Source organism: Oratosquilla oratoria, chromosome 15 (genome assembly GCF_046742065.1).
Source record: "Oratosquilla oratoria isolate Oo_2021 chromosome 15, ASM4674206v1, whole genome shotgun sequence".
Lineage (NCBI taxonomy): Eukaryota > Metazoa > Arthropoda > Malacostraca > Stomatopoda > Squillidae > Oratosquilla > Oratosquilla oratoria.
In genome coordinates this window covers 19,692,736-19,715,986 of record NC_134791.1, presented here as the reverse complement: position 1 = coordinate 19,715,986, position 23,251 = coordinate 19,692,736, and the positions used below count along the sequence as shown (strand labels likewise).

Sequence of the window (23,251 nt, the reverse complement as noted above, 5' to 3'; positions counted from 1 at the left end):
GAAAAAATATTTTTGTTTCCACTCCATACTGTACTGGATATAGATTCATATTGATTCAGAATGTGGCATGTGGTACTATTTCATCAGCTTTATTTGGTTAAAAGTGTGTATAATCCATCATATTGTATGCTCTTCATGTATAAGTTATTGAAAGCTTTCACATTGAAATTATTTTTCAGATTAGGTAATGAGAAGTACAAGAGCAAAACTGAACTTAGAACTTTATCTCCAAGATGGGTTGAACAGTTTGATTTCCATTTATTTGAAGATCAGAGTCAAGTGCTGGAGATTACTGTTTGGGACAAGGATGCCAGAACCAAAGATGACTTCATGGGCCGGTAATTAATTTATGCACTGAGAACTCTTTCTTATTTCTGCAGTGTTAAAAAATGTCAATTGGCCACTGAATCACTTCATTACAAACTTACTTTTGCTGTGATCATGAAATAGTTATTACTGTTCCTATTAGCAAATAAAGTAAATGCCATCAGCCATTTCTTAGTTTTTCTTTGGTTAATTTTTATGTCTGCTTGACTTCTGCATGTAGAGTATAAAAATGTTTATAGGCTTACATCTTAGTACTTCAGTTTTATCATTTTTGGAGGAGAAGAAAAAACTAAAATTTCTGCAGAAGTACTCCCATCCACCAATGATATCAGAAATCAATAATTTATAGTGTGATTCATATGAATCTGATGTTGACATCTACTGTGAACCACTTGCATTTTTTTTTTTTTTTGTGGGATATCTCCACCCCCCCATAGGGTTGATGAGAAAATGAATGAATTCCTGCAGAAATACATATAATTATAACAAGGGATTTTATCCCCTTAAAAGGGAAGTAGCCAAAGTCAAAGGCATAAATCCACTCTCACTCATTTTAATCCCACATGCTCCACTCCCATTCATCACCTCTCCCTCCCTCTTTTCTTGGGTCCTCCTGGATGACAGGTCATATATGCATCTTGCCCACTGCCCTGGGTCAGAAGCAATGCAGCAAGACACAGTGAAAGTGGCAGCAGACTGGAAGTGAGCATTAGGGGAGAGCAACTGGAGGAAGTGGATAGTTTTAGATACTTGGGTGCGAATGTGGCAGGAAAGGGAGGAGTGGAGGTGAAGGTAGAATGTAGATTGAGAAAAGTGACTAAATGCCTTGGTGGATTAAATAGTGTAATGAGAAATAGACATTTGGGAATGGATGCTAAGAGGAGATGGTATGAAGAAGTGATTGTGCCAACAGCACTATGGGGCAGAAACATGGAACATAAGAGAGGAGGAGAGAAGGAGTTTGAATGTGTTTGAGATGAGGTGTCTGAGAAGTATGATGGGGGTTACTAGGCTGGATAGAGTGAGAAATGAGGGGGTGAGGAGGAGAACGGGGATGGTAAGGGAGTTGGGAGATAGGGAGGATGAAAGAGTATTAGGATGGTTTGGACACATGGAAAGAATGAATGAATTTATTTATGCATTTTATTATATGCATTTATTTATGCATTTTATTTGTTATTTTTACATTATTATAGTTTTAATTTATTATTAATATGGTTTTTTTTTTTTTTTTTTTTTTTTTTTTTCTTTTTTTTTTTTTTTCATCCGACCTAGATATGGATCAAAAGGTCTCCTGTCGGCATGCTCCGCCTTTGTAATCCTTTGTAATCCTTTGTAGTAAAAGAGGTATGGAAGGCAGATATGGAAGGAGTGAACATGAGAGGCGACCTAGGATGATATGGATGGATGGGGTGAAAGGGGCTTTGGGGAAGAGGGGAATGTCTATTGAGGAAGGACGGGAGAGGATAGAAGACAGGGGTGAATGGAAAATGGTTGTATATGGATGATATTGTGATGCATTAGGTGGAATGGATGGGGGGTGAGGTAGTATGTATGAGAAAAATTTGACGCAGCCCAAAGGGATTAATCCCCGTTTTCTCCTTTTCTGCATGAGGGGATGGAGAGGGGGGGGTCACCGATTTAATGAAGCGGCCTTGCCATGGATGTGCTGTGTCTTGAGTCACTGATTCTGACCGAGGGCATTGGATAAGATGCAGGGATGACCCGTCATCCAGTAGGTGCCAAGATAAGAGGGAGGGTGGAGGGAAGTGGAGTGTATTAGGGATGGAATGGATGGGAATGGTTTTTATGCCTTTGTTTTTTGGTTACCTCCCTGTGTTAAAATAAAGGGGATAAAAGCCTTTGGTATATGTATGTATGTATAATATCCTTAAGTGAAATATAAATTACCCTAGCCGAGGTAAATGTTAAAGAAAACCACAAGCAGTACAAAAAGTGCCTTGAGTTAATACAGATTTGTTTATTGAATGACACTGACAGTTCACATTTTGATTTCCAAGAACATAAGGTTCTGTTATATAAATGTTACAATTTTTTGAATGAGAAATCATTGGAAGTATTTAGATTTACTTGGTATTAAGGCTGGTGGCATATTATTATTTATAGTATATACCAGATAGCATAAATTCAAAATGTCCTATGGAAAGAAGATAGATGTTTATCATAAAATTATCATGCCACTGCAGTAAAAGCAATGTAAATAGGAGAGTGACTCAGCTAGACACATATTACTGTATTGTGTACAATATCTAAGGTCAGAAATAAACATAAGGATAGAAGAAAAGCTTGAAATGTACTTGTATATAACTGACATCAAACTCATGATTTTACATTTCTTATTATTGGCTTTATTCTAAGAAGATTTATTTGGCAGATGTAACTTGGAATTGTCACAGTTTGAAAGGGAGCAGACACATCAGATATGGGCGGAACTAGAGGATGGAGCTGGCTCCATCTTCTTGTTGTTCACAATTTCAGGCACAACATCTGCAGAAACGATATCAGACCTTCACACCTATCAAGAGAATCCTAGAGAAGCACAGACAGTTAGAGAAAGATATGTATGTTGATTTTTTCTTTTTCTTTTTTAAGACATGTTAATCAGATGTGCAATACTTTGTAGTTGATCAGAAGTGCTTCTAATATTATTGTGATTGCTGTAGAACATCTGTTTATTCGAAATATATTACAATTAAGAAGGTACATTCCCAGGTACCATCATGTGTCCTGTGGTATCAACTGTACAGTTGTATGCTGTCAGTATTTTAAGGACTTTAGAGGCACCCTTGTGGAGTAAAGCCACACAGCATTTGTCTGTATCATAGACTAAACATTCACAGAAGAATGATGAGCTGCTTTTTTATTTTTGCTGTTCCTCATTTATACTCTTCTTTGAATCCATCCTTTAGCATTCCAATTTTTCACCTCTTCATTTTCTTATGCTTCTGTGGTAGGGAAATAGGAATGCCAACACCATGTCCCCATGTATGTAGTAGAAAGCAGCTTAATGGGACAGAGTAGATAGACTGTGAATTTCTTCTCTTTATGTTTCTCTTGCAAAGAGTCAAGGCAAAAGAGGCTCTGGAAGAAAAGACTCCAGAAAACTCCATAAACCTAGTAATTGGGTCTTTGAATGTGCATGGATTTGAAATAAATGAGAACAGAAAGAGGAGATTGATAGTGTATTTGTGGAATAAGATGGATATGTTAACATTGAGTTAAACTAAAGTGAAAGGGAAGGGTAAGTGTGATAAGTAGGGTGTTGGGAAAGGAGAGAGAGCAAGGGAGGGAAGTAATGGCTCTGTTGGTGAGTGATGAGATGGGTAGGTGTGTAGTTGAATGGAAGGAAGTGTAATCATTGATAATGAAGGTAAAAAAGAGCAGTAGAGGCTCATGGTAGTATTAAATGGGTCATGCAAGTATATACCATATAATGTCAGCACACTAAAGATACTCTGGAACAAAGAAGGGAAAGAGGAGACTTACTAACTATCTATAGAATAATGAAAGGAATGGAAATCTTAGATAAGAAGGACTTATTGAAATGGGATACTGGAAAAACGAGAGGACACGAAAAGAAACTAAAAAAAGATAATTACAGAAAAGATCTGAAAAAAACAGCTTCCCACACAGAGTGATAGATACTTGGAACAAATTAGATAAAGAAACAGTGTGTGCAAACACTATTCAAGATTTTAAGAAAAAACTTGATGCTGAGAGACACAAAGATGGGTCACCACAAGCCTGTATAATACAACTAGGTAAATACAATAGATGTAGCTCCTAGGAATGTTGTGCTGTTGACTCTGACAAATGTTTGCAGTCTCCCCATTTCATACTACCACAAGCTGCTACTCAATCAATCCATTGCCCCTGGTCTCTCTTGCAGAAGATCTGGGTCCTTCTGTCACAGAAAATGAAAATAGCTTAGGAGGCATGAGTGTTTGTTAGAACATATGGCCCTGGTATTGAGGAAAGAGAAGAGATTTGGAATTATTTGAATGGATTTATGGAGAGTTTTGGAAGGAATGTGAATATAGTGTTAGGGGATCTAAATGGTAAAATAGGAGACTTTTCTTTTAGGCTGCTCCATATGGTGACATATCAGTATTGAAAACTGTTTTTCTTGATATCCTTCAGGCATGCAGTCTTTTTCATTTTTCTCATGACCTTGTAACATTCTCCCATCCCAATTCAAGTTACCTTCTTTGTCAAATTTATTCACTCTTTTTCACATGATGATAAGTAATAAGATGGGGCACTAATAATATAACTTAGTTCTGTAAGGGACAAATACTGGTAGGTAAATATAAATTTCTGTAAGAGTGCACATATTGTTTGGCACTTATTTTTAGCTTTCTCCACTAATGTAGGGAATTCATTTTTATCTTTTTTTCTTTCCCAAACAGAAAATTCGAAGATCTCTTCATTCTTTAAGAGATATTGGATTCTTGAAAGTGAAGGTATATCGAGCACAAGGACTTGCCTCTGCAGATATTGGTGGAAAGAGTGATCCTTTTTGTGTCTTAGAACTTATCAATTCTCGTCTCCAAACACAAACAGAGTACAAGACTTTATCTCCAAGCTGGAACAAAATATTTACTTTGTAAGTGAAATTTTAAGCAAATGTAGCGGGGGAGGAAATCCTGTTGTGGGGACAAGAATAATATAATGCCACTGTGTTCCTCTTTATATTTTAATAGGCAACTAGATAGGGCAGAAAAAGGAGATTAAGAGCCCAATCTTTTTATGATTTTCTCCTAGATATAGTTGATGAAAAAACAAGAGTATGCTTCAACTCAGTCAGCACCCTTGTAAGGGGTATTATGGCTGTTGTATATGTATGTAGAAAGAAAAAAAGAATATATATTTCTAGGAGGATGTTGTGATTTCTTTTTTTCTTCTTCTTTCTTTTCTTTTTTTCTTAAATTTTACTTTTGGTCAAGAAAAGCATGGACCCCTTGACACATTGGTGCAAATGATAAATTATCATAAATATACTATCTTTTATGTATTCTTCTATGTATTCTAGAGAGTGTACCATGCTGTGAAAGGCCTAATGGATTTTCTTAACCACAACTCTTAATAGTATTTCTAACATGGCTCAGATATGACATGTACTCTTTTTATGCATTGTAGTAATGTCAAAGACATCCATAGTGTGCTGGAGATAACGGTTTATGATGAAGATAGAGACCACAAGGTGGAGTTCCTGGGCAAGATTGCCATTCCTCTTTTAAGAATAAGAGATCATGAAAAGAAATGGTGGGTATCTAAGGAAGTACAGTTACTAAGTTTATTTAGAATAGATCAACCCTTTGCCAGGAAAGTGTTAAAAAAAAACTATCTCATATTAACTGTTTTGCTGAGAGGCATTAAGATTTCTGTCAGTTGAATAAAATTTTGTGACAGCCAGAAAGAAATGCATGTAAATCTAGATAATTATTATAGATATGTTAGTAAAAAATGCTCTTGTTAACATTATATTTTCACTAAAGATTGTTCTCATTAAGAAATATATTTTCACTAAATTCATCTGATGGTAGCCAACAAAAGAATGAGTTATGTATGCCTTAGAAGGGGCTGAATAATTAAAATATCTTTCAGTTCAATAATGGTAAGTGTTCTTAGAACTACAAAAGTATGTGGGAAGTAATAAGTGTTTTTGTTTACAGGTATGCATTAAAAGACAAAAAACTTAGAACTAGAGCCAAAGGTAATAACCCAGAAATTCTACTAGAATGTTCAGTGGTGTGGAATAGAGTAAGTTATGTTTTATTGTCTTCTTAAGAATTGTGAAGATAGTACTTCAAAAATAAAATTATTATTGATATAAAGATTTATTGAAAATTAAAATTGTTGAAAATATGGAGATAGTCCCTTAACAAACAAAAAATATATAGCCTTAAGATTTTAATTGGAATTTATACTATAATATTTTGCCTATTGATAGATATTTGAAAACTGTGGTCTTTCGGAATAGGAAATGCTTATTCACTTTTATTCCCAAGAATGAAAAGTCACCCCATTCCCTGCCACACTGTTTGGGTGCTGAGATGAGAGGGACGGATAAATGAGTTTTATTTGCTTAGTGTGGTAATGGCTGGAAAGAGGTGTGCATATGAGGAATGAATAAAAAAATAAAAAAGGAAGCATATGACACATATAGAGCAAAGTGAAGTAAAAGGTGAGGGTGACGAAGAGAAGAGCAGCTATGAAGTGGAGCAGGTGTTTGTCAAAATTTTGAAAGAATAAAAATATGGTTGAGAAAGAAGTGGAGTGTGAAGAGGCAGATCAGGTAGAAAGAAGGTAAAGGGAACAGATGGACAATTGGTAACTGAAAATAAGGTTGTGAGGGAAGGGTAGATAGATTATTTGAAGTTGTTGAATGGGGAGAAAGGTGGGAACACTTTTATTGTGGCAGTGGAAAATGTAAGAAGAATGATTGATTGGTGAGTGAAATGATAAGCCTATCAAAAAAGAGGAAGTACAAGTATTAAATAAAAGCTAGAAAAGCATCAAGGTTAGCTGGATGTCATGTGAAATGTCTGACAAAGGGTGGAATTGTAATAGTGGAATACCTGGTGAGACTGTTTAATGTGTCTCTCTGGGAAGGAAGTGTGTTAGTGGACTGAAAGAGTATATGTATAGTTGCACTATACAAGAGGGAGGGAGATATGAATTTATTAGTTTTAGGGGGCTGGTAAGGTGTATGAGTATGTATTAATCAAGAGAATTAAGAGGGTAACAGAGTGAGTAAATGGGGGAAAACATTATGGGTTTAGGAAAGGAAAAAGTTATGTATGTGAGAAATATTTAATCAATGCAAAATTGAGTGATTGATTTCTTTCATGTGATGGTTTCAGTTGGATCACTCCAGTTCTTGCTTACATTATAAAAATTGTATCTACTGCAGGAATTATAAGTTTTTTGATAGTATGTGTGCATATATTTAGATATCTTCCATTCTTTTAACAGTTACGGGCTGCTATAAGAACGTTTACACCAAAAGAAGAAAAATTTATGCAACAAGAACTAAAGTTCAAAAGACAAGTGTTCATCAGGAATGTGAATCGTCTCAGATCTTGTATATTATGCTTCATAGAACTAGGAAAATTTGTTAAGTAAGTTTTCATTTATTTATCTTTTACTATACATTAAGCATCATCTATTGTATAGGAAACCAAGTACAAGATGTTCTCTACTTACAACTTACAGTTATTAGAATATATGATAAAAGATTGTTGTGCTAAAGGATTTTTTTCTGAGAGTAGTTGTTCATGATGTTACACCAACTCACGAGTTAATAAAATTGGCCATTGCCAAATTAGATACATAAATCATCTTTTGCTTTCAGAAGGTGAATGTATTAACAATTTTCTAAGTATGTGAAGTAATTGTTACATTTTATAGTCTTACAGCATCATTAGTAGCTATTTCCATTATGTAACAGGTCTTGTTGGGACTGGGAATCTCCAGTCCGTAGTATAGCTGCCTTTGTGGTGTTCCTCGTGGTGACGTACTGCTTTGAAGTATACATGCTCCCCATCATGCTACTTCTCCTCTTCCTCAGGAACTATATTGTGAGTCTCAAGAACTCTTATTTTCCATGGAATACAATTTAACATTATATTTCTTGATATGTATTGTTTAATCTGTGCCTAAGGAGGGTAGAGTGCTGGAAGACTGGAGGAGGGCCTGTATAGTTCTGCTTTGCAAAGGAAAAAGGGACAAATGTAAGCATAGTAGTTTCACAGGGATCAGTTTGTTGAGTGTAGTTGGGAAGGCATATGGGAAGGTTTTAATTGAGAGGATTAGGAGAGGAACAGAGGGAGTAATTGGTGACGAAGAGTCTGGGTTTAGGAAAGGTAGTGGTTGCATGGATAAGATTTTTGTGGTAAGGCGACAGGGTAGACAGAAAGCCAATGTGGGAGTTTTTGTAGATATATGGGATTGAGGGAAAGCTGTTAAGGGCAGTCAAGAGTTTTTATAAGAGTAATAGAGCCTGTGTTAGAATAAAGGCAATATGGGAGTTTTTGCAGATATATGGGATTGAGGGAAAGCTGTTAGGGCAGTCAATAGTTTTTACAAGGTGTAATAGAGCCTGTGTTAGAAATGGAAATGGAGAGAGCAAGTGGTTTAAGGTAAAAGTGGGACTATGACAGAGATCTGTCATGTCACCATGGCTGTTCAATGTGTACATGGATAGGTGTAAAGGCAATGGTAATAGCCAGTTATTGTTTGCTGATGACACTGCACTTTTGGCAGGGTCAGAGAAGGAATTAAGGGAGTTAGTGATGGAGTTTGGGAAGGTATGCAATTAAGGTGATGAGATGTACAAGGGGAGAGGATGGCAGCGAGTTGGAAATAAGTCTTAAAGGAGAGAGGCTGGAGAAAGTGGATAACTTTAGGTATTTGGGGTAGAATGTGGCAGGAAGGGGAGCAGTGGAGGTGGAAGTAAATTGTAGACTGATAGAATCAAGGAAATACTTTAGGGGATTAAAAAATGTCATGAGAAATAGGTATTTGGGAATGGATGCAAAGAGGAGAATATATGAAGGAATGATTGTCTCAGTGGCACTGTATGGGGCAGAGACCTTGAATTTAAGAGAGGTAGAGAAGAAAAGTTTAAATGATGAATATGAAAATTATGAAATTTTAAATATATAAGAAGTATGGTAGTGGTTACAAGGTTGGATAGAGTGAGAAATGAGGTGGTGAGGAAGAGAGCTGGGATGGAAAAGGAGATGGCAGATAAGGCTAATGGAAGAGTATTGGGATGGTTTGGACACATAGAAAGAATGAGTGAAGAAAGGTTAGTCGAAGAGGTGTGGAAGGCAGAGGTGGAGGGAGTGAACTTGAGTGGATGACCGAGGATGAGATGGATGGATGAGGTGAAAAGGGTTTGGAGCAAGAAGGTAACATCTGTTAACCCCTTCCATACGGTGCCGCACACGTAGGCGTCATGGACTTAGATCTCGGTGGCAGCAGCCAATGCCAGCCGTACGACGTGTCGTAATAATACTCGCATCATAAAATATAGTCACCGCTTATATCGATCGTTCTCTCTTCACCCGTGAATTTTGATAACCATAGAAAATGCGATTACAAAAGAATTAGAAAGAATGTCATTATGGAGGGGCGACTACAATAAATATAATCAAGATGCCGATATGGCAGCCTCGTGAATACACTCGCTCCCCATGACGCCTACTTGTGCGGCACCGTATGGAAGGGGTTAAGCAAGGAAGGGATAAGGCAGGAGATTGAAGCGAGTGGAGAATGGTTGTGCATAGCTGATACTGTGATGTAGGGAAGGGATGAGGGTGAGGTAAAGTGTGGGTATGTATGAATGATTTTGATGTAGCCCAAAGGGATTTTTCCCTGTCTTCTCTTTTTTTTTCTGCATGAGGGGACGGAGAGTGGTGGGTTACCAGTTAAGTGAAGCGGCCTTGCTGTGGATGTGCTGTGCCATACAGCATTGCTTTTGACCCAGGGCAGTGTGTGGGATACAGGAATGACTCATCATCCATGAGGAGCTAAGATGAGAGGGAGGAAAGGGTAGTGGATGGAAATGGAATGGGTGGGAGTGGATACTTGCCTTAATTTGGCTACCTCCCTTGTAAGGGGGAAAAAAGCCCTTGGCATATAGATAGATTATTACTTGACATTATTTTTGCTGTTTTTCTGAGTATTCATGAGAACAATGGATATTTATCTAATATACTTGTCATCACTACAAAGGATTGAAACTGTAAATTTTATTTATTTGTTGATGTCCTTTTCAAAATGACTACAGTTGAGTCCAAAAAACTGTTCAGTCTTTTGATTCTATATGTTGCATTCATTCTTTTCTTTTCCTTTTCATGCCCTCTCTTGCTGCAGTCTCACATACTTTACTTCATGCATGCTGACCCTCTCATCTTTTCATACATTCTTTAGGTATCTTAAATACACCTTTTCCATATTTTTGCTCTTTTTATTATCTCAGTTCTGCATAGCTTTCATAATTTGCCTCATATATTTTACTCACCATATATATAACATATACACAAATTATAAGTAGGGAAAGACCACATCTTATTAGTATAGGATTGTATGCAGAACCTTTACTTGCTGAAGCGCCACCCTGGGGCAAAGTTCTCAGTCATGCCCCTCTCCCTCCCCATCACCCCTTCCCACCTCCACCACCCTTTACTGCCTATTTTAGCTATTGGCTTTTGAAACAATTAAACAAATTTTAGAATTTGTATTTAATGTCCCTGTTGCAGAAAGGATAAGGGAAAATATTTCATATTTTGTTGATTGCAATGAAAAATTAGTTGACTGCGGTAAAATATTCAGGGGTTCTTCGACCTTTTTTTATTATCATTATTTTGTCAGCCCTGTGGGTGGCAGGTCCAAGATAAAATTGTCAACCCTCTTCCGTAAAAGTGCCTTCCCCCAGGCATATGCCCCCTCTATGTGAGGGCCCTGATTGTATGCACTCTTAACTTTCTTTTTATCTACATAATCTTTTTTAAGCTTTAGCACTGCTTTCCACCAATTTCTTTCTTTGTGATTTTGTATATATCTAAAGACTCCTTAGTAATTGGACACCAATATCTTCTTTCAATCAACCCATATTTGGTACTTACATATTAGTACATGGTTGTGGTTTATGTTATATACACCAAATGCAGTTAATGTGTATATCACACATCAAAGACTAATAAGCAACAAACTTTTGCTCAAGGAGGGGTGAGGGCATGAAAGGGTAGATCTTTATGTTGATGTATATGGCATCTAAGCATGATGCTTCAGTTGAGGATGGTGTTGCAACTTCCTCTCTCAGATCCACCAAGCCTACTACCCAGATGGCTGAGGTGGTACAGACAAAATATAACAACATTGAGCCAGGCCTAGGGTCAACATCTGGTGGGCTATCCAAGTGGATGCCTGGAACATTCTTTCCCTCCCCAGGAATGATCAACTACCCCCCTTTTTTTTTTTCTTTTTTTTTGTGGAGCTCAGAAGGTTTAGAATGGATACAGTAGCTATCTCCAGAGTGAGGAAACCAGGTAGTGGTATGATCAGTAGTGAGGATTATACCTTTTACTGGCCAGGCCACAGCAATAGGGCCCACATCAAGGGTGGAGCTGTAGGCATAGTATGCAATGATAAACATACGAGTATGACATTGATGAGGTTAAAACACAGCTTGGGTTTCACATCTCTTATTGATATGCTCTTCACGAGGTGTATGGACTCAAATAAAGGATGTTCTTTACCAAACTCGACTCTGTTATCTAGTGTCTACACTTCTTTTGAATACCTTCAGTGCAGTTACTAGCACTGATAGAATTAACAATAAAGTGTGTTGGCTCACATAGCCCTGGAACTAGGAACACTAAGGTTGCATTTACACTAAATGAATCTGGGATGATTCTCCAGAACTGTTATGAGTTCCTTTGAGTAGAAATGACTTTAGTTACAATCTTTCATTCTTCCAGTGTTCAAATGTCAAATTACCTTTGCATCATATATTGAGAAACTGAAAGGCGAACTGAAAGGAGAATGTTAGACACATAGCTGAAGTGTTCTTTGGTAAGTTTAGAAAGATTCAAGCAAAGTCTTTCTCTAGCTATTCAAATTCACAGCATTTGATGAGAATCGGCCCAGATTCATTCTTTGTAAACACAGCCTTACAGATTTCTTTCTGAATTTTGCAAAGATTGCTGTTTCCAGATTCCATAGAGTCCATACTGATAGATTTCCAGAGTCCATACTGATAGATGGCAATACCTGAGGTGTGGCAAAAGGGATTGATCACATCTTTGCTAGTACTCATTGGAGAATCCCACAGAGCTTCAGGGCTAACTAGAGTGCCGAGTTCTTTTGGACCAGTCATAGGTTTATGGTTGCAGCACTCAAACTCAAGTAAGACCAAGAAAGATGGAGAGTGTGGAGGAGAGTTATTAGTATGCAAAGAAGTTTGGAAGGAGTATTGAGACACTAAACACCTCATCTTACACCAATCAACTCCCATCCTACCTAGGCAGCAACACAAAATCTCTTCTTTGAGTGACTTTTTGGCTGAATTGGTGGCTGTTGCAGGTTATCTGGGAGCCACAGGTCTCCTGCAAGAGAGACCTGTGGCAATGGATTGATGATTGATTGTCAGGTGGTACTTTCTTGTTGAATTTTTCCAGTATTTGTCAGGTGAGTTTTGTGATCAATGTGCTGATGAAGTTGCCCTCTTTGAATCCATGTTGATTTAGCAAAGTAGATAGGTATGATTTGATTCTTCCTATCAACCAATCAATCTGTTGCTCCAGGTCTCTCTTGCAATTCTAGTGCAGCTAGTTGTTATTCATACTACTTTATTTTGTGATATTTGTAGGATGTCTTAGTTTATTTTCTTAATTGTTAGATCCCATGCTGATATGTATGTATTGTTGTTGTTCCCTACACTGTCTGGCCAAGCAGTCCTGTATACCTGAGGAATGCTGTGGCTGGAACCAGGTTTTCCCACAAATCCCTTATAGAGTGTGTATTGTATTGTTGGTGTGTGTGATTGAGTACAATGCAGTCTTCCATAATCTGTTGTATAGTATGGGATGAGGCATTGCATCCTGGACAGTTATCTGTAATATGGTCATCCATTCTCTTCTGGTAGCTTAGAAGAGTTGAATGGTGGCAGCACTGCAGTCTGGCCAAGTGGAGTCTGTCCTTTCAAGGGAGAGAGGATTCAGAGGGATGGATATCAGGGGGTCTGGCATGCAGCAATGTATTGTCTTTCAGTTTGTTGATGGAGCAGTGAGTGATATGATTATGGATATGCTTCTGGAGGCTGGTGTCTGGTGGTTGTGGAGGAAGAGAAGAGAGTATTTGTGTGTGATATAGGTATTTGGGTGTTGTTTTGATGTTTCTTGGTCTGGCAGCATTCATGTTGTGGGACTACCCCCCAACCCCAAGAGTTGGGGGCCAAACAGCCACAAGATATTTCCTGCCAATTTTTCCTATATATAGGTGGCACCAATCACAGAGAGCAACTTATGTGTTGTTCTTATGAGTTATTTACACATAAATCTAATAATAAAGTGTTTCATTTTACTGCCCAAACCCTGTGTCTGGGACAAATGATGGATACCTGCATGTGGTGGTCCTGCAAGATGGACAGCACAGCTGCCCATTTTCATAATCTGTCAAACCCCACACGTTCATTAAGAGGTACAAGCACAGCTGCTCATTTTCAAAATCCATCAACACCCTCACCTCCATTAATAGGTACAACCCTGAAGGCCTGACATTTGGTCTCTGGACTGGACCCAAGATCTCCCCCTCTATTAAGTTCAGATGTATTTCTTAGACCTTTTCACACATGGAAAGGTGACACCTACAGATTGCTTCCCCTTTGCCATTCTCAGCCAGTGACTTAGAAACAGTCTTGCACCAATATGACACAAACAAGAGCCCAAAGTTTTTTTTCCTTGAGAGATCTATGGGAGGGCCTGAGGACTATTGCCATCTACTGTGGAGCTGCAGATTTTCCACTTAAGGAAACAACAATAATTATTATTATTATTAATCCTGTTCCTGCAACTATTCTAAGTATGTTCACTTTATATGCTTTCATTGTAAGTTGCTTTATTTGTGGGTTCTTTCAAAGATCATATTTCCATCAATAAAGATGTAGTAGAATAAAGAGATATAGGTCTGTAGGATATTGGGTTCTCTGGTGGTTTGTTTGGTTTTGGAATTGGGTCTATGTGTGCTCTTTTCCAGGTTGTGATGCCATTGTGTGACCAGAAATGGTTGAGGATATCAAACAGAGCTTTTATTGCTACTGGGCCCAGATGTTTATTGTGGTAGTTTGATATCTTGTCTGGGCTTACTGTGTGTAAGTTTTTTGTTTTTGTTTTTATGGCATTTTATGTGCCATTGATGAAGAAAAGTGAGATAGCTTCTTTGTCTAGCTTTATCTTGCATACCTTCATAGTTATTTTTCCATTTTCTGGTGTTATGGGTTTGGAATGCTTGTTCATGAGATTGCATTGTTGTTTTGGTGATAATATTTTGCTCTGTGCTACAGCAGTTGCTTCTAAGTGGGTGGAGGATTAATTTTTAAGAGGACGGAAGACAGAGGTGAGTGGAGAATGGTTGTATATGGATGATGTTGTGATTGCATGAGGAGGAATGGGCGGGGGGGTGGGGGGTGGGGTAGTATGTGTGAGTAAATTTTGACGCAGCCCGAAGGGATTTTCTCCCCGTCCTCTCCTTATATGCAAGGGGGGGGTCGCCGATTAAATGAAGCGGCCTTGCTGTGGATGTGCTGTGTCTTGCGACACTGCTTCTGACCCAGGGCGGTGGGCAGGGTGCAGGGATGACCCGTCATCCAGGAGGTGCTCAGATGAGAGGGAGGGTGGGAGGGGTGTGGAGTGTATGTAGGGATGAAATGGGTGGGAGTGTTTTTATGCCTTTCCCTTTTTGGCTACCTCCCTTGTAAGGGGGAAAAAGCCTTGGTATATGTATGTATGTACTATACTCCATACCTATTTTATTTTATATAATTATTATTTTTCATCTGAGGATCCAGTATATCTATCCATTTTTTCCAACTGGTGGTGTTTGTGAGATATAATGAGGTGGGTGAATGGGGTTGGGAACTCTTGCATAGAACTGTACCTATCATTTTCATACGATATACTATGGGGGTTTCCTTTTATCATCCAAAACCCATCCTTACAATGGATTTTAGGAGATTTAATTTTTTTTTTTTTTTTTTTTTTCTTTTTTTCACTGTCAGATCATATGGTGGCTAAAGGTCAATTGAGTATCATAAGTGAGACTTACAATTTTGTTTCTTTCCCAGTGATGGTGTTTGGGCATTTAATTTCACTATAGGGTGTTGCTTTGATTCATGGTTGTCTGAGGTGAGCAGCATTACAAAAGATTTCTGAGGTGTTTCTATTCTGTTTTTTCAGATCCATTGCTCTAGTTTGTCTAAATAAGCTTGAGTGTTCATAACAGCCACTTTGTAGTTTGTATCTTGGGCTATAATTGCGAGGTCATCTGCATGAGTGAGTGCATCAGTATTTAGTCCTGGGTCTAGGGTTGGGAAATTACTTGTGAAGAGATTGCATAACATATGAGAATATTGTTCCTTGGGGCACTATTGTACAGTCTATTTGTCCCAGAAATTTTGTTATTTTGGATTATTCTACATTAGGGGATGGAAGGGGGGGGGGTGCTGATTAAATAAAGTGGCCTTTCTGTGGATGTGCTATGTCTTGTTCTATTGCTTCTGACTCAGGGTGATTGGCAAGATGCAGGGATGATCCATCATCCAGGAGGATCCAAGATGAGAGGGAGGGAGGGGTGATGAATGGGGATGAAATGGGCGGGAGTGGAACTATGTCTTTTGACTTTGGCTACCTCCCCTGTAAGAGGGAAAAAGCCCTTGGTATATATATGTCTTCATGCTAGGAAGTTAGCCATTTCTTGTAATTGTTGTGAATATGAATCTCTGTTATCTTTTTTGATGTGTGTCTACTAAATAAATCACCCAACATTAAACAAAATATAGATAACAGTAATCTAACAGATGTGAAGAACTGACACTCCATGTATTGTACAATGATGATACATCACCCTTGTTAAATACATGTGTATGTTAGGTACATTTTTCTTTGCATTGAGTGGTATGACTAAATACCTCACCAACTTTTTATAACATTTCTAGACATTTAAGTTAACACAGTTTACCTATAACACATGTGTTTTCATTAACATCTGTTGAGAGAAGGGTACAATACAAATGACAGTATCCAATTCAGGTCTGTTGTTATTGATGGATGTTATTATTTAGTTACTGTAGCTGATCTTTTTGTTGTTCTGATAGTTTTCTTTTCCTTTTTTAATTATACTTCTTTTTTTGTTAAAAAGACAGTCGCAGATAAGGAATTTAGGTTATGTGTTTGCTATATTTACCTATTTACATAGTTTTATTATACAGGAAGGAAGCTATGCTCATAGGGACCCGTCTTTGTATCTTTCAGCATCAAGTTTGTTCTAAATTCTTGAATAGTATTTGCACACACTGTTGCCTTATCTGATTTATTCCAGATGTCCACCACTCTGTGTGGGAAGCTATTCTTTTTTCAGATCTCTTCTATAATTATCCTTTTTGAGTTTCTTTTCATGTCCTCTTGTTTTTCTCTTGTTCCACTTTAATAAATCATCTCTATATAGGACTTCTATTTCTTTCATAATTCTATGAATAGTCAGTAGATCTCCTCTTTCTCTTCTTTGTTCCAGAGTTGGTAGTTCTAATTTGGATATATGTTTATAGACTTCAAGTCTGAATGGAAACACTATATTTTCATTGACTTTTGTTGAGATAATAAGGGTAAACTACAAATGACAGTATCCAATCCTGGTTTGTTGTTATTGATGGATGTCATTATTTAGTTGCTGTAGCTGATCTTTTTGTAGTTCTGATAGTTCTCTCTTCCTTTTATTTTTCAATTTTATTCTATTTTATTTCTTTGGTAAAGAGACAGTTGTGGATAAGAAATTTGTTTATAGGTTTAGGTTTCAAGTTTGTATGGGAACATTTCAGATGGATAGAACTAGATTTGATAACCATTTGGAAATGGTTGTTTTGCTCTATATTTGTTTTATGCAAGCTCTTCTAAAAAAAAAAAAAGTTGGATCATTTTAGAACTCTATTCAGAGTGAAAAACAGTTTATTTGTATCATTTGTCAAAATTATCAGTGATACCATCAAAATTTGAGGTTGAAATGGTCTCCAGTCAAAATGTTTGTGGATTGAAGGTGCAATGATATGAAAAGAAAGGTTGAAATTATTGCTCATTTAGCTCCTTTTGCTTTTTTGGGGTTCTTAACTTGATGCGTGGAGAAAGCAACGATGGACCATGAGCAAGGTTGGTTCGTAAATTTTTCACGTTTTGGGCCTTGATAAGCACCTGAGGGTTTTGCTGGTTACACAGAGGCTTGAAGGCTTTCTACAGCAGGTGGCTATGCTCTCTGTATTCCTTTTTAATGAGTGATCACTGTTTTTTATTATAAATAACAGAGTGTGATATTGTGTGCTGCACTTATGAGTGTTTTATGGCACATACGTATTTTGTGTGAATAGTAGACACTTTAGTTGGCACTATGGGTAATACCATTATACATTGTGGATAATATAGCTTTATGCAGAGCTGAGTACGTTACTGCCAGACAGGTAGTACATTACCGCTGGACAGGTAGTTCGTTACTGATAAATTTGGGGTGTATTTCCGTCAGTGCATTACCAATTTTAATTTCCTTATAGAGTGGTCCATGTTACTGCACATGTGTATATGTATATACACATATGCAGTATGTATACACAGATTTTTCGGTAATGCACAACCAGTCCGGCAGTAACGCACTACCTGTCTGGCAGTAACGTGCCCAGCTCTAGTTTTATGAGCATATTACCTTCCTGAATGGAGTGAAGTATTGTTTTGTGGTTATTTCTTTTGTTTTTTAGCAATATTATAAAGAAACAGCTGGATCAGTTGATATAAAACTTTCAGGAACAATGATCAACGATCCCTATAAGACTGATAAATTTAGAGGTAATTGGGTCAAGGTAAAGGTATAACCTTAAATTCAAGATACAGGAAAATTAAACCAGACTTGGTTAATTCATGCTAGACGAATATAAAAAGGTCCACTCATCACTATGTCTCAATACTTCACCAACTCAGCCTGTACTGCTCTGGGAGGTGCAAGGCTTACTTTGATGGTCTACTGCTGGCAAGAGCAATTCTTCAATCTCAGTTACTAATAAATTGCTATTATCCTATAGCAAATATCTGGAAGATGTCTTGGTACCATGACCAGATACATTACTTGACCATGTATTTATATCACTTTGAGATATCCAAGATGATTTGCAGTAATGTAGAGAAGTACTCCTTTTAAATACGAGTCTAAGAACTGCTCAGAGTAGTAGATAACATCAGCATAGAATATTACTACATGGGCAAGATGTCAGGAATGGAGGTGGTTTGAGGCTGCCAGGTGGCAAGCAAGTTCAGTGTAAGGATATACTACATTAAATTCCATGTTTTAAAAAGTTCTTCACAAGGAAGCATTGTCCTTGACTTTTCAGAGAAAGGAAGTTTGTGACATTAAATTAAATCAACTTATATATATATATATATATATATATATATATATATATATATATATATATATATATATATATCTGAGAAGTTGGTAGGGGTTATTAGGATGGATAGAGTGAGAAATGAGGAGGAGAATGGGGTGGAAAAGGAGTAGGGAGATAGGGTTGATGAAAGGGTAATGGGATGGTTTGGGCACATGGAAAGAATGAATGAAGAAATATCAGTAAAAGAAGTGTGGGAGGCAGAGGTGGATGGAGTGAACAGGAGGGGGCAACAGAGGATAAGATGGATGGATGGGGTAAAAGGGGTCTTGAGAAAGAAGAGGATGTCTGTTGAGGAAGGAAGGGAGAAGACAGAACATAGGAGCGACTGGAGAATTATGTACAGACGCTCCTCTACTTACGTTCATTCGTTTTACGTTTTTTCGATTTTACGTTTGAAATGACTAAAAAAAAATTGTAATTTTTTTTTTTTTTAGTGAATTTTTTAGTTTAGCGCGCTCTCCGTAGTTCAAACGATACTTACGCATGACGCTGCGTTCATTGTTTACCTGTCACAAACGACAGACTGAACGTGCCTTGCCTCCTCCTCCTCCCCTCCTCCTTCTCCTCCACCATCTCAATTTATGTTGCTTGAATAATTTATTTGAAATTAATGTTATTATTTTACAATATTATGTTTATACTTAATGATTTAGGGGTGTTTTATAAGATACGGTAATAGAATTCATGGATGTATAGTACAGTAACAACTTATGTTCATTTTCACGTTACGTTCGGCCGTTCGGAACCTAACTAAAAAGTAAGTTGAGGAGCGTCTGTATATGGATGATGCTGCGATCCATAAAAGGGAGTGGTTGGGGAATGGGAGATTAGGGAGTGGTTATGTGTGAATGATTTTTGACACAACCTGAAGGGATTTCTCCTCTTCTTTTTTTCTGCATAATGGGACAGAAAAGGGAGTCTCGGATTAAGTGAAGCTGCCTTGCTGTGGATGTGCTGTGTCTTGCTGCATTGCTTCTGACCCTAGGCAGTGGGCGAGATGCAGGGATGACCTGTTATCCAGGAGGAACCAAGAAAAGAGGGAAGGAGGGAGGGAGGGGTGAAGAATGGGAGTGGAGTGAGTGAAATGGTTAGGAGTGAAATTATGCCTTTTGACTTTGACTACCTCCCTTGTAAGGGAGAAAAAGGTATATGTGCATATGTATATATATATATATATATATATATATATATATATATATATATATATATATATATATATCAAAGGAAATGTCCTTTCCATTCTTTATAATGGGTGGATGAGTCAAAGCACACACCAACATCATACACAAATAAAATCCAGTCAACCACCCCACCTATCTCATTACCTGTGGGATAAGGAGTCATCTGCATCTTGATACATTACATGGATCAGAGGCAATACAGTGATCCATAGGTTTTCCACAGTAAAGCCTGACAACTGGAGCTGGTTTACTCTCTACCACTTCATTGTATATTGACTCCTTCTCCTCATCTATTCAAAAGAATTCATTAAGCAGATAATAATACCCCCTTGGGTCATACTATTCTTTCATCCATTTACAATTTCCTTCCATTTACACCTATCATTTGCACATTCTTTTCCCTGCTTTATCTAAACTAGAAAAAAAGCTGATCACTTTTAATTTTCATCATCCCTCCATTCTGCTGCCCTCCTTAAATATTTCTTTTACCACTTCTATAACTCCACCTATTCTTAAATCTTTCCATTACCACTTCTATGATTTCACCCCTTTGGTGCAATATTGCTCCCAAGTACAAGTGATGTTCTCACCTTTGTTTTCTGCCTTATCTCTTTATTTATGATAATCCATTTCTGTAACACCTCTCATATTTGTCAGACTGTTTATCTCAAAAATATTCTGTCACTCTCCCATTCTTATTAAGGTTTCTGCTCTCAAGAACACAGTAAGTACAATCACTCTTTCATACAATCTTCTCTGCATTCATCCTTACAGGGTCTAACAGATAAATCCGTACAACTTCTTATCACATGTTTTAAGATTAATATCTCGGGTTATAATAAACAGAGAGTTATGAAATTTTCAGTATATTTAGAAAAGGCAATAAGAACAATGATTTCATTCAATGTAACCACCTTCAGCTGTTATGACGCTTTCAACGCGTTTACGAAACTTGGATACAGCGTTGATGATCTCGGACTTTGATAATGAACCCACAGCCTTCTTGATGTCTGTCTTCAGGGTTGTTATACTTCTGTGTGGCTTGTCACATGCCTTGGCCTCAATTCGCGCCCAAAAATAATAATCTAAAGGGTTTAGGTCTGGCGAATTTGAGGGCCACAACTCTTTGTTCCAGAACTGCACATTTGACCCTTCGAGAAGGTTGGTGGTCCTCTTCGCTGTGTGGGCTGGAGCCGAGTCTTGTTGGAAGACACTAGCCTTATCTTTCATCCAGGGTATTATTTTCTCTTCTAGAACTTTGCAATAGACAACGGCATTGACTTTCTCCTTGTTGTTGAAGAAGTGAGTGAAGACGTCCCCCTCAGTTGACACCACACAGAGCACCATGACACTTGCTGGTTTCTTCGTCGTTGTCTTGTGTTGAACCTCTGAGGATGAGGAGGCTATCCAGCGATCATTCCGCTTATTGAAAGTCGCATCAACCGTGAAAATCTTCTCGTCGGAAAAAACTTGATGACTGAGCCATTCGACTTCATCCAGTTCAACAGCTTTTGGCACCTGGTCAAGCGGATTTCTTTCATTTTTCGTGTCAAAAGATGTCTTTTTCCTTGTGAGAATGAGGTTAATCCCAATTTCTTTAATGCTCTGTGAATTGTCTTTGTTCTGTCACCTGTCTTCTTTGCCAATGTCGATAATGGTAAGGCTGGATTTGCATTGACACTTCTCTTGAGACCAGCTAAAAAGCGAGGTGTTAGAATTCTGCCCCTTCTGGGCTTGTGAGCAGCTCGTTGGTCTTCGCCGGTCTCATCAGAACGTTTACAAACATCGTAAACAGTTTGTCTGGTGTATTTTAGCATCCTTATTATGGCGCTAAGAGTGTGACCCGCGCGACGAAGTTCGCATATGGCTGAACGTTTGGCTTGTTCCATTGCTTAATGTTTATTGCACCGGTGCTAGTATACAACTGGCTAAATTATTAGACAAATGGAAGTATCTGGAAACAATCAGAATTGCCATATGTTACTTTTTAAGTGCTTAAAACCTCTTCAAAGTTTGTACGGATTTATCTGTTAGACCCTGTAGATACCTGTTTTTTCATAAAAAATTTCATTCCACTGCAACATTGACTTGCTCATTTTTACTCTACAGTTCACCTCCACATCCACTCCTCCATTCACCACCACATGCAACCCTAAATACTTAGAACTATTTTTCCTCAGGTCTCTCACCCATCACAATCACAGTTAACATTTCATCATCATCAGTCCTTGTACATTTCATCACTTAAATTTTGCCCACATAGGTGAGTACTTGCTGGTGGTGATCCTGCAATATTCTCAGCAGAGAAAATCAAGTCCCTGATACCTATCTTCATAACCCATGAACCTTATTACCTTGATCTCAAGGTGCAGCCCTAAGGGGCTACACATGTGGCCAGGATGGTACAAATGAAGCACATACATTGTGCCAGGCCAGGGTTGACTTTAAGGCAGGTTTTCTATGAGAGTGCCTGGAACATTCTTTTCCTCTCCAAGGATGATCAATTATTTTCATTATCAGTTGTCAATTATGAAGTACTTTGTCAAAGTCCTTCTCTAGATCTAAGTACACACAATCCACTCATCCTTCTCTTGTAGCACGTCAATCACTTATGAGTAAAAACTTAAAAGGTTTGATGCACATGATCTACTGGGTCCAAAACCAAATTCATATTCAATCAAAATTTTCATCTCTTCAAGATATTTCACCCGCCAATCCTTCACAATTCTCTTGCACAAATTCACCATTATGACCAAGGACACCAGTCTGTAATTCAAACTCTTTACTTCCTTCTCTATGGATCAGTACCACATTGGCCCTTTTCTAATCCTTCTTTTAGTAAACACACAACTAGGCTGTGAATCTTGTCTACTAATTGCCTCCTGCATTCTTTAAGAATCTATAGTTTGAAGTCCCATCAGGCTTTGAAGCTTTCCTCATATCTAGTGATTTGCTCACTTCAATACTCATATCATATTATTGCTCACATCTTGCTGTGTGGAACAAGAAGGACAGGAGGAAATAGGAGTAAGGGTAGTGAATGGTAGGATGAGGAAACAAAGAAGGTTGTAGAAGAGAAGAAGCCAGCTTTCACAGATTGGTTACAAAATAGGACGAGGGAGTCATATGAGAGGTACAAAGAAAAGAAAAGAGAAGTAAAGCAAAAGGTAAAGGAGGCAAAGAGGAGAGCAGATGTGAAATGGGGTAAGAGTATGACAGAAAATTTTGAAAGTAATAAAAAGATGTTTTGGAAAGAAATTAAGAGAGGAAGAGGAGGCAAATCAAGTAGAGAAGAAAAGGTAAAACGTGCAGATGGAGAAATGATAATGGAAGAGAAGGCAGTAAGGGGAAGATGGGCAGAATATCTGAGGGAGTTGCTAAATGTGAAGGAGGATAGGGAGGGAAAGATAGCTGCAGTGGGAAATGCTAAGAAAATGAGAGTGATGAGTAAGGAAAATGGAGGAGAAATAAGGAAGGATGAGGTGAAGGCAGTTGTTATGATGATGAAAGC

At 37.9% G+C, this 23,251-nt stretch overlaps 1 protein-coding gene across 2 annotated transcripts in view; it reads left to right on the top strand.

The window, feature by feature from the left end:
* Positions 1–23,251, top strand: part of Mctp (multiple C2 domain and transmembrane region protein) — a 302,695-nt gene that overhangs the window by 248,098 nt on the left and 31,346 nt on the right. For both annotated transcript variants that reach the window (XM_076198654.1, XM_076198655.1), the window contains 8 exons: positions 180–338; positions 2,723–2,909; positions 4,758–4,954; positions 5,488–5,613; positions 6,024–6,111; positions 7,327–7,472; positions 7,802–7,931; positions 17,256–17,276. In XM_076198654.1, the coding sequence (XP_076054769.1) occupies positions 180–338; positions 2,723–2,909; positions 4,758–4,954; positions 5,488–5,613; positions 6,024–6,111; positions 7,327–7,472; positions 7,802–7,931; positions 17,256–17,276 (1,054 nt within the window). The remainder of the gene's footprint in view (positions 1–179; positions 339–2,722; positions 2,910–4,757; positions 4,955–5,487; positions 5,614–6,023; positions 6,112–7,326; positions 7,473–7,801; positions 7,932–17,255; positions 17,277–23,251) is intronic.